At 37.2% G+C, this 15,450-nt stretch overlaps 1 protein-coding gene across 1 annotated transcript in view; it reads left to right on the top strand.

Moving 5' to 3' along the window:
• The window catches only part of DLGAP2 (DLG associated protein 2), a 195,721-nt gene extending 181,136 nt beyond the window's left edge, over positions 1-14,585 (top strand). Inside the window, exons 12-13 of the mRNA XM_081945749.1 lie at positions 4,249-4,401; positions 7,462-14,585. Coding sequence (XP_081801875.1) covers positions 4,249-4,401; positions 7,462-7,680 — 372 coding nt within the window. The 3' untranslated portion in view covers positions 7,681-14,585. The remainder of the gene's footprint in view (positions 1-4,248; positions 4,402-7,461) is intronic.
• Positions 14,586-15,450: the final 865 nt, after the last annotated feature.

Raw genomic sequence — 15,450 nt, forward strand, 5'->3', positions numbered from 1 at the left:
AATGAGCGCCCAAAAGATGCTGTATATAAGTTTAAATGCTATTGCTGTTGCTAAATGCTTCTGCTATCTAAGGCTGGTAATTGCCAACAGGAGTCTCAGATGGCGGATGTGAAGATACATCATGATAACATGATGCATTTATCTTTAAAACACAGAAAAGGCCCAGTGCTGCCACACAACTGGGTCAACTACTATTCACAAATTCAAGGAGTTAAGGAAAATGTAAATGATAGAAGTTATTTGTCCAGATTGTTATAGACAGTCAACATAAACATTTCAACTCCTTTTAAGTAGATGATGAATCATTCTTGAATAAGCTGAGGCACGCATGTTTCATTTAACCATAATTTCCTTGAAACCAGACCTTTGAAAAAAGAAACACAGAAGCCAACTTTTTTAAACTTGTCCAAAGGAAGAGAGTGTGGGACACAGTCCAAGTTGTAGAGTCTGAATACAATTTGCCTGTGAATTCATATGAAGGGTGTTCTATAAATCTCTAGGCAATTCCAAACATGGTATCTTTAGCCCATTTAATAGAATTATAGAACATATTATTCTGAATTACATTCATAGAACAAGACCAAAAAAATAATAAATGTAGCTAATAAATTTAATTAATAAATAAAGGAATCCCAGCCAACCAAAACTGATCAAACCTGATTCGTATATTAAACAGCAGCACTGTATATTAAATGCCTGTTATGAATCTGGGGGAGGTTCTAAAAGAATCCAGAGCAAATTAAGAAAACAAAAACAAAAAAAGACCCAAATGCAGACCAATGGCCAAACTTTGTTCTTTAAGAAATCAAAAAGGAGGGGCGGGGCTGAAGTCGCGAAGACACAACGTGCGATCTCAATGCTCAGAGATCGCAGTCGACACTTTTGTCATTGGAGGAGTCCAAACGGATCTAAACTGTCCCGAAGAGATAGTGAACAGGAAGAATACGTCTTGCTGATCTCGGGGATATCGCAAAATCCTCGAAAGAAACAAGAGAAATTTCTTCAAGCCGGTTACAAAAAATCCAGTCAAGGCTGATGAAGTCAGGGTGGCCCCAAAACGGAAGGAATGGAAAGTGAAAGTGTTTCCATTCCTTCCATGCTGGTGAGGAACCTTTATTGTTTTAAAAGAGAGACTGCCTATAAAAACTTAAAAATTGATTTAAATTGAAGAATAGAAGAATCAAGCAGTGAAATTAAACCTGTAACGGTTCTGGACAGTGGCTATCCCATTTTTTTATATGCTATCTTCATGGATGGAATCTTTACAAGCTTTTTAAAATGGACGGATTAAGTCTTCTTTTTCTACCTTTTTTTTCTGTGACTCTCTGTGATTTATAGACCAAAGCTTTCCTCTTTCATCGCTGTATTTTTTAAAATTCATTTAAAGATTGGACCTCTTTTTCTAATTTGAAATACAAAATAGATATAAAAAAGAAATATCTTAAAAGCGCTATGTGCTGGGAGGTTTTGTTGATTGGAGCTTTGTGCAAGCAGAACTTTTCCCTTTCTTCACAGCTTGTTTTGACAGTTCGTTACAGAGCGATAGGGGTAATCCAAATGTCCCTTTGAAGCGTGCTTTCAACCAGAGAAGAGGGGGGGAAACTGCCTTTGTGAATCCATGTTTTAACTTTAAAAAATCTTCCAAGCGAGAGCACTTTTGTTTAAGATGGCAGAATGTCAAGAAAACATAGAGATTGTAAGCTTGCAGACAATATTTTCAGCATTACTAAAACTAACAAATACATATGAGAGAATTGAACAAAAACTGGAATATTTGGAACAGCTAACAGAAAAATGTGATGAAAAATTTGATGATGTTCACCAAATGCAAAATGAGGGGATTAAAATCCAAAGAATTGAAGTGGAAAATGAATATAAAGCAATTAAATTTGCTGATATCTATGGCAATTGGTTTGTTTTTGAAAATGCAAAGAATGGAATATTGAAAGAGGAAATAAATGGAGAGGAAATCTATTTCAAAGAGCAAGATATAGAAGAAGAAAAAAGTGAAGAATTTATGGACTATGAAACTTTATCAGCAAAAATATGGATAACATTGCTGACAATTAAAGACAAGTGGAATAACGAAACAGAAAGAGGGCATCAGGATTATATGAGAGATCTTACAAGCAAGGAGTTTTACGAGTAGTCCATACAAAGCTGATCATGAAGCTTAGAAGATTGATACCACAAATGGCAGAGGACATAAGATTGTTTTGTTACTGGAAAGATACAGGTTGATAGATGGAAGAGTATAATTTAAAATTACTAGCTAAACCTAGTGAAATTTAGTGATAATAAGTATAGTTAAATAAAAAATTGATAATGATAATACTGTATACAATGTGTAGTGTTATAATAAGCAATAATTGGATATGAATATTGAATGATATCCGTGAAGGGAAGGCTAGAAATCCTTTTGGATTATATATAAAGGTCAATAATAATAATAACAATTTAAAAATAGAACTAAATTAGACACAGTTAAGTTTTGATCATTAGGGGGAAAATGTTATGATATAGGATATAGCCAAATAAAGAAAGGATAATGATAATAATCTATATATATGTATGGGTATAATATAAGGAAACTGGATGTAAATTGTAAACAGTGATTTGGAAAGGAGGATTATAAAACTTTGTTATTAAATATTATGGATATTTAGCTAGAATAGGATATAAGGATTTAATGTTAATGGAGGATTTTATAAATAAGTAAATGAAATGCCAGTATGTGGTTATGTACTAAATCTTGCTATATTTTATGATGAAGGATGTTTAAACAATTATAGTCAAATAAAAGTGGAGGTATGATAGTGGTAATATGTATAAACATTTGAGTTAATATACTAGAGTTAATATGAATTATACTTGATGACGGTAGAAGAGATGCCCAAAAACCTTTTGTAACCAACTGATACACTTTCTACAGTATGTAAAGAAGGAGGATTTTTATGTTTGTTTTGAAAATTAAAAATAAATAAAAAAGTTTTTGAAAAAAAAAAGAAATCAAAAACTGGTAAAACCTAACGCTTACATTAATTACCATCTACTAATGTCAATGCTAAGTTAATGATAAATTGCCGAACCTCCTTTCATTCACAAATTTGTAATGCTAGCACAGATATATGTTCACACGCAAATGCATATCTGACATACCTCTGAAGCGGTGTCTCCCTACCTGATGACCTTTAGGCATGTGCAAATCCCATTGTTTGAGTGACAAGTGATGTCTTTGAAATCCATTATGCCTTGAGGTTGCTGGGTAGGGAAAGATGGACTTAAGAGCCTTTTATATCACATTTTGCCGAAACAAGATTTTTCTACATGTGCCAAGCTACTAGAGATTAATGCTGCCATTGTAATGAGATCCGAGCTCAAAGCACTGTGTAAGTCAATACAGATGTGCTAATGTGATCCAGGCTCTTTCTGTTAGCTGTCTTCCTCTGGACATAATCCGTTTATTTAGGTCTGCTGCAATTATTATTATTATTTTAAGATACATAACTTCCTGAGTAAGATTACATTTAAGGATGCCTCAAGATGAAGCATCTCTCTTATTATGTATGCCTTTTGAGAAAATTGTATTAGTCTGGAGCCATACATGTTGTTAGAGATACATTCAGTTCAGCAGCACGAGACTGTTCTCTTGTGGACAAAAGCAGATAGAGCAAGCTTCATTTAAGGAAACAACTAGGCTGAAAAATTAGGTATTGTGCTACAGATTGTTTCAACAAAATACCAGACCTTTGTTCCGAAATAGCCAAACTTAGCGGTCGTAAATAGAGGACTTATGTACCTTCTAACTGATAGGTGCGTAAACTTATTTAAGGCAGGCAATCATCAATGGGTGGTGAAGTGACGTTCAGAAGAAATTCATCAATCGCTTTCCTTACCTTGATAAAGGTTATGACAGTTCTAACAACCCAAGGTCACAGAATAATGGATTTAAGATAACATTTGTAGAACAAACTTTGTAATGTTAAGACTAATTCAACAGCCAAACTAATTACCAAGTGAAGTTGAGAGAAGTCCCCCTTTCCTGGATGTTTTCAAGCAAAAAATAAAGTATTTGGTATGTTTTAATCTGAACTTCTGCATTCAGCAAGGAGCCGAACTTCAATGGCTTGAGTCTTCCATCTAACATATGACCATTTATATAATGCCAAATATGTTCTACACCCGAGTTTTCAAACAAATGACATTTGGGTTTTTTTTGTTTGTTTGTTTGTTCGTTGAATATGGCAGGATCCCAGTGCTATGCCCCGACCAACTTCACAGGACCTGGCAGGATTCTGGGACTTGTTACAACTCTCAATTGAAGACGTCAGTATGAAGTTTGATGAACTGCATCAGATGAAACTGAATGAATGGAAAATAATAGAATCGCCCGAAAAAAAGGTAAGCACAAACTAGTTGCTTGTGGTGCATTTCTTAGATTTTTAAGCCTGAAATTATTTTTCTTGTGAAATCATTATTGGACAAGACTCTCCAAAAGTGCAGGGAACACAGCAAGGACCATGGCAGGTATTTCTTGGCATGCTGGCATACATAATGCCATAGTGAAGTCCTTCCTTCCTTCCTTCCTTCCTTCCTTCCTTCCTTCCTTCCTTCCTTCCTTCCTTCCTTCCTTCCTTCCTTCCTCTAGAATTTATGTACTACTCAGACCAAAGCAGCTTAGAAAATAATTTTTAAAACCATATTAAAATACAACTATTAAAAAAACAATAGAGACACACATACCCTTTCAACTCAGTATTTCAAGGAACGACTTTAACAATCGAACCCACAGGCAGGTTCTTCTCATGGCTTAACTATTTCCCAAGGCAAATTAATCCCAATTTTCTGGCACTGAGATAAGACTTCACCTCATCTCCTCTTTAGCCCAGGAACGACATATACAACTATTATCTGTATACTGATGATACTTGACCTTTTGACAGAGGGTGACCTTACACAAAAGCTTACCATAGGTATGAAATAATTGTCAACCTTGGGCCACCCTGTAATAGAGAGGACTAGGGCACTACTATTGACTGGAACTTCTCTTTCAAAAAGCAGGCAAGTGACTGCACAACAATGCCCCCAACTCCAAATCCCAAGAAATGGTTCTGTAAAATAATATAATTGGTAATATCAAAAGTTCCAGCTAGTGAGAGTTCCAGCAAGATCAGATCAGCTGTAGTCCCACTCACCTGCGGTTGCCACGGGTTGCCCAAAGGAGTGATCATTGATAATTTTGCTGACCGCCAGCAGTTTGGCCGTTTGATTCTCATCAGCTCACAGTTGACTCAGCCTTCCATCCTTCCAAGATCAGTAAAATAAGGGCTCAGATTATTGGGGACAATAGGCTGACTCTGTAAACTGCTTAGAGAGGGCGGTAAAGCACTGTGAAGTAGTATATAATCTGCTATTGCTATTGGATAGAATATTTGGATTTTCTGAGACCAAGATTAGAAATATATTGTGAAAATTAAATACTAAGGATTAACCATATCTTTGGTAAAATTACCTGGTCCAATTATGCCCTGAGATCCCACAAAACTGCAAAATTTTCATGAGTTCTTATATTGTCATCTTGACTTCATGTTAAGATGCATATTTTTCAGAACCATCTCATAAGATCTTGGCTAATGTTTGATGATTTTGCAACATTTTGACAATTACTGTAATTTAATTTGGATAATTGTCAGCTCGTTGTTAGTTTAAGTTAAAACAATCTCCCTATACTAAGCAAAATGAATCCTGAATATTAAAAAGAACACAATCTTATTAGCTCCTTTTAGAATACTTGCTCAGTCAATAGCCTGGCCAGGATTTTAGTAAAGAAGGAGCACAGAAATGTTCACACAGCTGCTACCTCATTTATAGTGAAGAAAAACATTAGTATATAAAACTTGTCTTTATATGGTTTTCACCTCACCTCTAAGGCTGAGAATTCTTAATAAAGCCAGTTAAATATTAGCCATGTTGACTTCAGTGTGAGAGTTTAAAATTTAGTTTTCTCTTCCATGAAAGTTAAATACTTCAAATTTGTACTTCTAGCTGCATCCACTCTGCTCAGATGGATTTAGTTATTTTGGTGGGGCTAAATAAAAAGTGCTCAGGACATTAGTGCTTCATTCTGTTCACTATAGGGAGTACAAGGAGACCACATGTTTCTTTATCTCTACTGGTCCTAGATCTAGTAGAAACAGCATGATACAAATTCATTCCCAGAAACAACGGCACCTAATGGGAAGTGTGCCAATTCTGTTGTAGCATCTGCTCTATGGAATAGTGTTTCACCTACATGAAGGGAGGGAGGGAGGGAGGAAGAAAGAAAGGAAAAAATATAGAGATGATAGATAGATATGACTGACTGACTGACACAGACAGACAGACAGATGCGGGGGGGAGGGGGGGAGAGATTAATAAAATTCTTTTCTGAACTTCCATTACTACCATTAATTAATTAATGGTCCATTAATACCTAATGCAGTGGTGGCTAACCTTTTTCTTGTTGTGTGCCAAAAGTAAGTGCGTACGCACACACGAAAACACCTGCATGCCAGCACCCATAATGCAATATGCAGCCCCTGCACATGGGTGCACCCCCACGAACCTCCCCAAGTGCATGTGCACGCCTACCATGCATGCGCCCCCTCCCCCATTTTGGACCAACCTTTACCGGCACAAATGCCCTGTCTTTGCAGAGGCAGAGGCAGCTCCCCAGGCAGCCTCGCACTCCGGGCAGTGTCCAACCAGCCAGCCATGCCAGCCAGCAGAACTGCGGATGAGTGAGCCACCCAGCCTGCTGCTGCTGGCATGCTGCCCTTACAGCAACACTCCGCTCTGCCCGCGCAGCACCCGAACTTCCAGTTGGCCCGTGAGGGCCATTTTCCATTCTTCCCAAGCTCTTCGGAGGCTGGGGAGGGTAAAAATTGCCTCCCCTGGCCCTCCGGAAATGTGAAAAACCAGCTGGCCGATGTGTGCATGTGCGCCAGAGCTGACAGCTGGCGTGCCACCCAATATGGCTCCCCATGCCACCTGTGAGACGCATGCCATAGGTTCTCCATCACAGACCTAATGCATATTTGGAACAGAAATAAGAAGACATATGTGATTGTTGCAAATAAAAGAGAGAATGCTCCAACCTGTAGGGCAGTGCAGACCAAAAAACCATGATAATATCAAAATGATGAAACAGAGACCATGACTGGTCTCATCATTGCACGTAAATACATGGGGGGGGGGGAGCAGAACCTGTGTGGCAATGCACATTTTTGTCCCTCGTCCTCATGAACTCAGCTAACATTGGTCAGTGGCTACCGTGCTTGGGACAGTCACTACCGTCATGGATGCCTCACAGGGATGCACCTGGAGCTTCCAGGGAACGTCAATGAATGAGGCCCACACTGTACCTTCTTTAGGCTCCCTTCCTTTCCTGCTTCATTTCTTTTTTCCTCCCCTGCATCTTAGGAAGAGAGAAAGGTTCCTCCGCCTGTACCAAAGAAGCCCCCTAAAGGAAAATTCCCCATCACCCGAGAGAAGTCTTTGGATCTGCCCGACCGACAGCGCCAAGAAGCTCGAAGACGCCTCATGGCTGCTAAGCGGGCAGCCTCTTTCCGGCAAAACTCTGCTACGGAGCGTGCAGACAGCATTGAGATCTATATTCCAGAAGCCCAAACGAGGCTTTAAAAAGACCCAGATGCTGCATCGTTGCTTCCTCTTTTTTAAACAAACGACGGAACCAAGCAAGTGCTTGTACAGCTGGTCTCCTCTTCCCTGCTCTTTTTTTCCTCCCTGTTCCTGGCCCCCTCCCTGCCCTGTTGTTGTCTCCTTTGTGCCAGACACACAACAGAATGCTGTTTATGTCCTCAGAATTTGCTGAGCCCGTTGCAAGAATCCTCCCTGCTCTTTTCTTTTTTGTATTATTAGGATCGGACTACACCAGTCAGCTCCAACGCATAGGGCTTGTTGAGACCTTACTTATAAAAATTACGTTCTCAGAGGACAACAGGAAACACCTCTTGAGATGGAACCCAGCTTACTTTTTTGGTTATTTATATTTTTATAAATGATGCGATAACTAGGAATAAGACAACAAAAACACAAACTTTGAATTGGGTGCATCTCTCCATTCACCAGAGGCATTAGCTAATTCAAGTAGAAGGTGCTACAAATGTAAAGTGCAAGAAAAGAAGGAATCCATTTCTCTCCTCCTTTCCCTTCCCTTCCCTTCCCTTCCCGCTTCAGTTTCTTTGCCTTGAACCCGATTAGATTTTCTGCCCACGTGCTCGGCAATTCTGCTTCTCTTGGTTACTGCAGACTCGCACCAGGTCTCTCCTCACCTCTCACACTTGAGTTTTTGGAGATGAACAGAAATATCCAGCCATGAAAACTCCAACATTCATCCCGAACAGAGAAGCATAGGAATCATTTCCCATTGGGAAAAATCTGTCCCTGAAAGAAATCCGAAGGAAAAATGCAAAGGAACTTGAAGAAAGAGGAACAAAGGAAAGCCTTAAGAATTTCGATCATCTGTAGCAAGATGTGAAAGCTCTATTTACTCTTTGAGAACATTCATTACATTTTAAACAGTTCTTTTATGTTGTACTTCTTTCATTTGTGAACACTCTTTTTTTTACTTAAATTTGAAAAGCGATGCTACGCGTAATATTTGAAGTTTCAAAATGCTAGATCAATTGAGTTTCCAGGGTATCCTTTCAAACAAAAAACAAAACACAAAAAAAGTTTGCTTGTTTAAAATACCAGTTGTGATGTTGTAACCAGTTTAAGAAATATGAATGTGAGTGGTAAGTATATCTCAGTTTCAATGGTAATCTTAAGGTAAAAAAAAAAGGTGAACTGTGGTTTACATTTGTATTTTTTTTCCAGAATTCTTTTTTCCTATGCAGTATGAATTAAAGATAAGAAAAGGTTTCTTGATTGTTTCAGACATAAAGAACTTGTTTTAAAAGACATGTGGCTTCTAACAGTAGAATGTAAGAAAGGTAGCATGTTTCTAAGTTCTTGATCAACATCACAGCAAAAGCTAGAAATTACACAGAAGTTTAACAAATTCTGAGAACAATGTGTTATTGTTTTTGCCTTCTCAAAGGCTGTGATCCAAGTTTTTGAATCTTTTCAGATGAAGATACAAGAAAACATATCCCACCACTATTGAAGTCAGAATTCTGAGTCATACAAAATATTAGAACAGAGTCAAGTTTCTGTTATCAGTCTGTTAAGCAAAATGTATTTAGCCATAGACAGAACCGCTATTTAAACTAGCCTACAGCACTTTGATTCTTCACCTTGATGAGCACTTTAAGTATGTACTTTGCGAGCCTTCAGCTTGTCACATGACTGAAAAATGCAAGACATTTTAACAGCAATCTCCAACCAGGTGCCCTCCATAGATGTTGAACTACAGCTCCCATCATGCTAGTTTGCATGAACAATAGCAGTGTTATATAAGAATTGTACAAACGATGGGGAAGTTTAGTCCTAATGTATCTCAAGTGCACATGTTGGAGATTGCTGTTGTAGGAAGTAAAGAAGACATTAGGGTTTCCATCCCTCATCCCCCTTTCTTCCAATATATTTTGTTAAGCATGCATTCTGTTTTAGGGCAAAGCTGATATAAGCATGTTTAGCTTCAAGATACGAATCTTTAGAGTTGAATGTTTGAGAAGGAGGGAACAGTGTAAATTGAACCTGATCTCTTATGTAGAATTTACCAAATAGCCTTAAATTGCATTTGGAAGCAAAAAAAACAAATAAAAACCCATGAGGAATGTACAGCAGAAAGAAAGAAAGAAAAAAAGAAAGAAAGTAAGAAAGAAAGATGATGACACGATGATAACAATAATAATGAAATATTAATATTCCTGAACTATTAGTCTGTGATGATTAAGATATTCCCATCCACCGAGTATTCAAAGAATTTCTGCACTTGGAAATAAATTGATTTTGGGGTAGTGTACAATATTAATGCTGCTTATAGTTTTGTTTTAAATGCAAGAATATCTGCAGGGATAAGGCATCTTTAAAGGTAACTTTATTTCAAATGGAGCTGTTAATTAGAAATAACTACATGGAAATAAATGAATAAAATATGCATTTCTTTGAGACAGCAGATTTGAAATATATCTTTCTCTCCTTCTGCTACATCCCTATTATGCTGCTATGTTTTTATTTCATTTTATTTTATTTTAAAAATATTGCCAAATCACATGTGCTTTTCTTCCTTCCTTCCCTTATGTAGATAAGGGACTGATGGTGATAAAATGATCTGCATTTGATTCGCAACCATAGCATACCCAGAGACAAAAAAAAAAAAAGTTCCTAGCTATGAAATTGAAAGCTTAGAACAGTTAACCATATTTGCACATCAATGCCCTCCAATATTGTTTGCACAAAAATTTCATTAAATTTTAAACTGTTTTTGCTGGAGCTGTAATTAGTGATTGCACAGTTAGGTGCTTCTGTATTCAATATTCGGTTTCTCCTATTTGCCATGCATGTTAGTATACCAGCAATGACAACAACAACAAAAATATATGCTAGATTGAAAAAGCACATATAAACACCCACAGCTCCAGCAAATATACAATTTTTTTTTTTGAAAAAAAAGGTGTATATCCAATTTACATACAATTAATATAATATATAGTTTTATCCTTTCCCTAAAAAATTAAGAGAGGTTCCCAAAGGAAAAATGCACTTCCGGGACAAACAAAATGTTATTCAAAATAGTCTAAAGTTCTTTGTTTTTTTTTTTCATAAAATCATTTTTTAAAAGCATACTCTCATTGAAAAGGAAGGCAAAATATACGAAGGGTAAATTTGGCTCTTTTGAAAGTTCTACGCTAAATTGTATGTTGCTCAGGCAGTGATGGGAATATGTTGAAGGAATGCCTTTGCCACTGTATGTCCCCGTTTGTTCCACTTCTGTTCCAAAGAAAAATCTTTAAAATGTAAACCAGATGCCTTCTGCCCATTCCAATGAAATGTTACCTGTTCACAAGTTGAGTTTTTAAGTGCAATATATTTAATCTCTTTTATATAGGAAAGATTAAAACAATAATGGCAAATAATAAGCCATGCTTCTTATGTATTATATTTTTAATTTGGGAGAGGGAGATAAAAATTAGTGTTTCTATTACGTGTGTCACAAGTCATTCGGCCCTGTCTAGGATGAATGTGAAAAGTAGTATATTTGAGAATGACTTGCAGTGCTTTTGATTTAAAGACTCTTTCAACAGTATAAAATACAACTGTATATTGCAGGACCATTGAAAACTAATTACTTCCATTTCAAATATGACTATATTCCTGTTTCAAGACACAGCAGCGTTAACGAGTTTGGGAAATAAAATGCTCTAATTCTAATAACAATAGACAAAATAATAGGCAATTACAATAAAATATTTTGTATGTACATTGTGATTTTACTACATAATTTATTCGAAAGGACTTTCTTGGAATAATATGCAAGGATGAAAATATCATTATGGGTAAAACCAAAATGGTATTTGGTAGCTTTTAGCTTCTTATCAATTTACTTACAGCACATATATGTTGAATTCAGAAAAAAGACGTGGTTTTTATATAAAACATTCCTCAAAAGCATTTTGAAAGACAGAAAATTGCTTTGTTATTATACACACTGTCACACACAAGCACTTAAGATTGGTATCAAATGTATTCCAGAAGGCATACATCTATTCAAAGATTTCCCTCTTCTAGAAAGTTCTAAACTATAAAATGGAAGCTTAGGGAAAAAACTAATTAAGGGAGAAAGTATTGCACTGACAAAAGCCACAAAGATAAACTTAGCTCCTTTTTGCTTTATTTTCTGCATCCTTTTCCTAATCATGTTTTTTTTAAGATGGCTGATACAATAGATGTGTGAGTAATATAAAAGCTGGAAAGCTTTTCATAGAATGTAAAGGAGCCTTCAAAGTGAGCATGATGCCACATCCTGCAGTTTTCTTAAGAACAATGCAAAAACTGTTTGCTACTCTGTCTTTCTACAAGACTTTCCAGTTTAACCTAGAGCTCTGCTTCTCTGCAGGAGTTCCCCCTAACTGCTAACTAGGGTGGACCCTGCTGGGCTTCCATGCCCAAACATGCTCAGTTGTATGTTGTCATCAGCTAAAAATTCTGAAACCCTGAAAATATGTCCGTTTCTTAGAAGCAAACTGATGCATGCTTTATGTTATTCTGACTCATTTCTTCCCCTGTCCAGAGCTCTCCTTCCTGCAGAATTGTTAGTCCCTGCACAAATGGATATTGACAGTGGATATTCAAAACAAGTTGAGATAAGATTGGCTTAGAGTATATCTCCCCCCCCCTTTTAGAAAATAATAATGGTATCTTTCCTCAATCTTTCCTTAATTTCTTAGTTTTAACAAACTATTTAATCTGGGCTGTAAAAGTACAGATGACCACTAAATTCTTACTTTGCTACCCTCTAGTGGATCTCCTGCTCCAGGCAGCCTTCCTTCTCCACTGGCCAAGCAAGCAGCAGGAGATATAACTCAGATGCTGTCTTTGACCGTTGCTTCCTGTACTATTAGGGCTTGTCAGTGAGTCTACTCCCCTCCACTGTTACATCCTTCTGTCTCGTTTTCATCAGAAGATTAGTTAGGCAAAATGGGCCAATTGGTGGGATAAAGATGATATATGATATAACCAATCACGTGAGGTTTAACCTTGAAGAAGACAAAATATTGTTGGTATTTCCATAACCCAACAACAGCCCTCCCTCCTGATCCAGTTAAGATGCCGGAGGAATAGGACTGTTGTGACTTCCATTTCTCTAAAAAAATGTTTTGCACTTGTTTTACATTTTCACAATTGCAACTGGAGTCTCTTAGCACCTAGGAATTATATCATCATGCAGGTTTCTCTGTTTAATTAGCAGTGCCTCATGTACTTTACTAATATTTGTATCATTTATATATTAATTCCATTTCTCACATTCATTCCTTTTGTACATTTTAATTATGGGACAGCCCTAGAAGTCTGTGCTCCATTTACTCGCAAGGGCTTCTATGGAAGATTTATCAGCTAGATGATGTAATCAGAAAAAGAAATTAGAGTATCCGTTCCATGCATAGTTCTCTTTCTGAATAAGATATGGAGTTCTGAAATGTTGATCACATTTTGCTTGCATCTTCCTGGCCCTGTACAATGCATGAATATTTATATAAAATTAAGTTCTAAACTATAAAATGGAAGCTTAGGGAAAAAACTAATTAAGGGAGAAAGTATTGCACTGACAAAAGCCACAAAGATAAACTTAGCTCCTTTTTGCTTTATTTTCTGCATCCTTTTCCTAATCATGTTTTTTTTTAAGATGGCTGATACAATAGATGTGTGAGTAATATAAAAGCTGGAAAGCTTTTCATAATCAAGTGGCTTCATACTGAGTATGAAATAAAAAAAGAAAGAAAGAAATCAGCCAAGACTAGCTAAGAGTCTATCACAGCCATTTTTTTTTTCTTCCAACCAAACTATAATCACAGCAGGGTTGAATGTCTGAATATAAATTTGGATCTATAAAAACTGCTCTTTTTTAACAGAGCGTTTTCCCTGTTCTGCAAAATGTACTCAATACTTAATGGCAAATGTGGATGAAGTCCTTATTGAAATTCTGCATTCTCTGTCCTATCCATCTTTCTGCCCTTTCCCAATGTACAATTATCTGTGAGATGTACATTCACATCTGCAAATTAATTTACCACTGAACTTTGGTTATTTGTCACCCTTTCACTTTCAAAGAGCTCAAGATATATGCATGATCTCCTCCGTTATATGCATTTATTACTTTTTTTTTTTAAAAAAAAAGGATCACAGTGGATTGCTTTCAAAAGAACTCTCTAAAATCCATGCAAATACTACTACACTGGAACTGTTCTTTCCTATAAAGCAAAAAGTCACTGTTATTATAGTGCAGCTTCTGCTGTGCAGGAATAAACAGAGGTTCACTTAGTGAGTGATGCACCAAAATATCCAATGTGGCCTGGCAATTAAATCAAATCAAATCAAATCAAATTCCTCTTATAGAATTTCAAGGAATGTTAGAAACAGGAAAATAGTTATTTAATTTATGGTTAAAAATTTATACACACACACGACCTTATGCTAACAATGAGAACAAACTGAGTGCCAAATATTTGTCATCTGTATAAATCTACACTACTAGAGAAACTATTTTATGTAATTCTCTTTTCCCATGCTTTTATTGTTCTTCTGAGCAGTTCTGTTTGGTAGCATGCAGGATATCTATACAGAATATACAGTGCAATGTTTCATTACAATAATTTCTTGCTGCTCTGTAATATCTCATTTAACAAAAAAATGTTGTTTATTTGAAACTTCATTGCCAATTGTTTTATTCCTGGGTTTTTTTTTTTTTTTTCATTATCTTTTCTCAGCTAATTGTAAGAAGAAGAAGAAGAAAAAAACAACAGATGTGCTTCAACTACTTCCCCATTCTCCCATGGCTCTTTTATGAAGCTGCCTCTTTTAATTGGTTCCTGTATTGTTTATGACCATATTCTGTAAATAATTCTGCAATTAAATTTTTTGACATAACTGGCTTTTTCCATCATTAACATAGCCTGAGGTCATTGAGAATCAGTGACGTGCGGTGAGGTTTATGGCTGGTGAGGCTGGTGACGTCATCAGCGCGAGCCGCAGTCCCCTTCATGTTGACTCAGGAAGGCAGGGAATGGGACCACGTGTGCAGGAGGCTTAAGCTGCCTCAGCCTCCTGCACACGTGGTCCTATTCCCCTCCTTCCTTACTCCTGAGTCAACATGAAGGGGACCACGGAGCGCGCTCCACGGGACCACGGCTCACGCTCTGCGGTCCCCTTCATGTTGACTCAGGAAGGTGGGGAATGGGACCACATGTGCAGGAGGGAGGCTGAGGCTAGAGGAGCCTCCTGCACACATTCCCGGACCATGTGTGCAGAAGGCTCCTCAGCGCCTTTTCCCTTTTCCCTTTTTTTTTTATTTTCATGATGAGAGCGGTGAGGCTCTGCCTCCCCTGCCTCCCCTGACCGCACGTCCCTGTTGAGAATACATCAGAATCGGAACATCATAAGGAGTAATCATACCGAGGCTGCAGTATACCAGATCACCAGTAGATGGCAGAACACAGGTAGTTCTCACCAACAACACTTGCTAAACAATGTAGTCAAAGGAAACATCATGTAACCAGGCCTGATTTATTGCTTTATTTATTTTTAATCTCACTTTAATTACTCTTGTAACAACTTCAAGGTGTTGAACATAATCTAGTATTCCTTCCTCCCATTTCCCCCACAAGACAACCCTGTGAAGTGGGTTGGGTTGGGAGAGAGTCACTGCCTCCAAGTCACCCAGCCAGCTTTCATGCCTAAAGTGAGACTAGAACTCATAGATTTATGATATCAGTTCCACTTCAGGTA

Source organism: Natrix helvetica (genome assembly GCF_964273705.1).
Source record: "Natrix helvetica genome assembly, chromosome: 2".
Taxonomy (NCBI): domain Eukaryota; kingdom Metazoa; phylum Chordata; class Lepidosauria; order Squamata; family Natricidae; genus Natrix; species Natrix helvetica.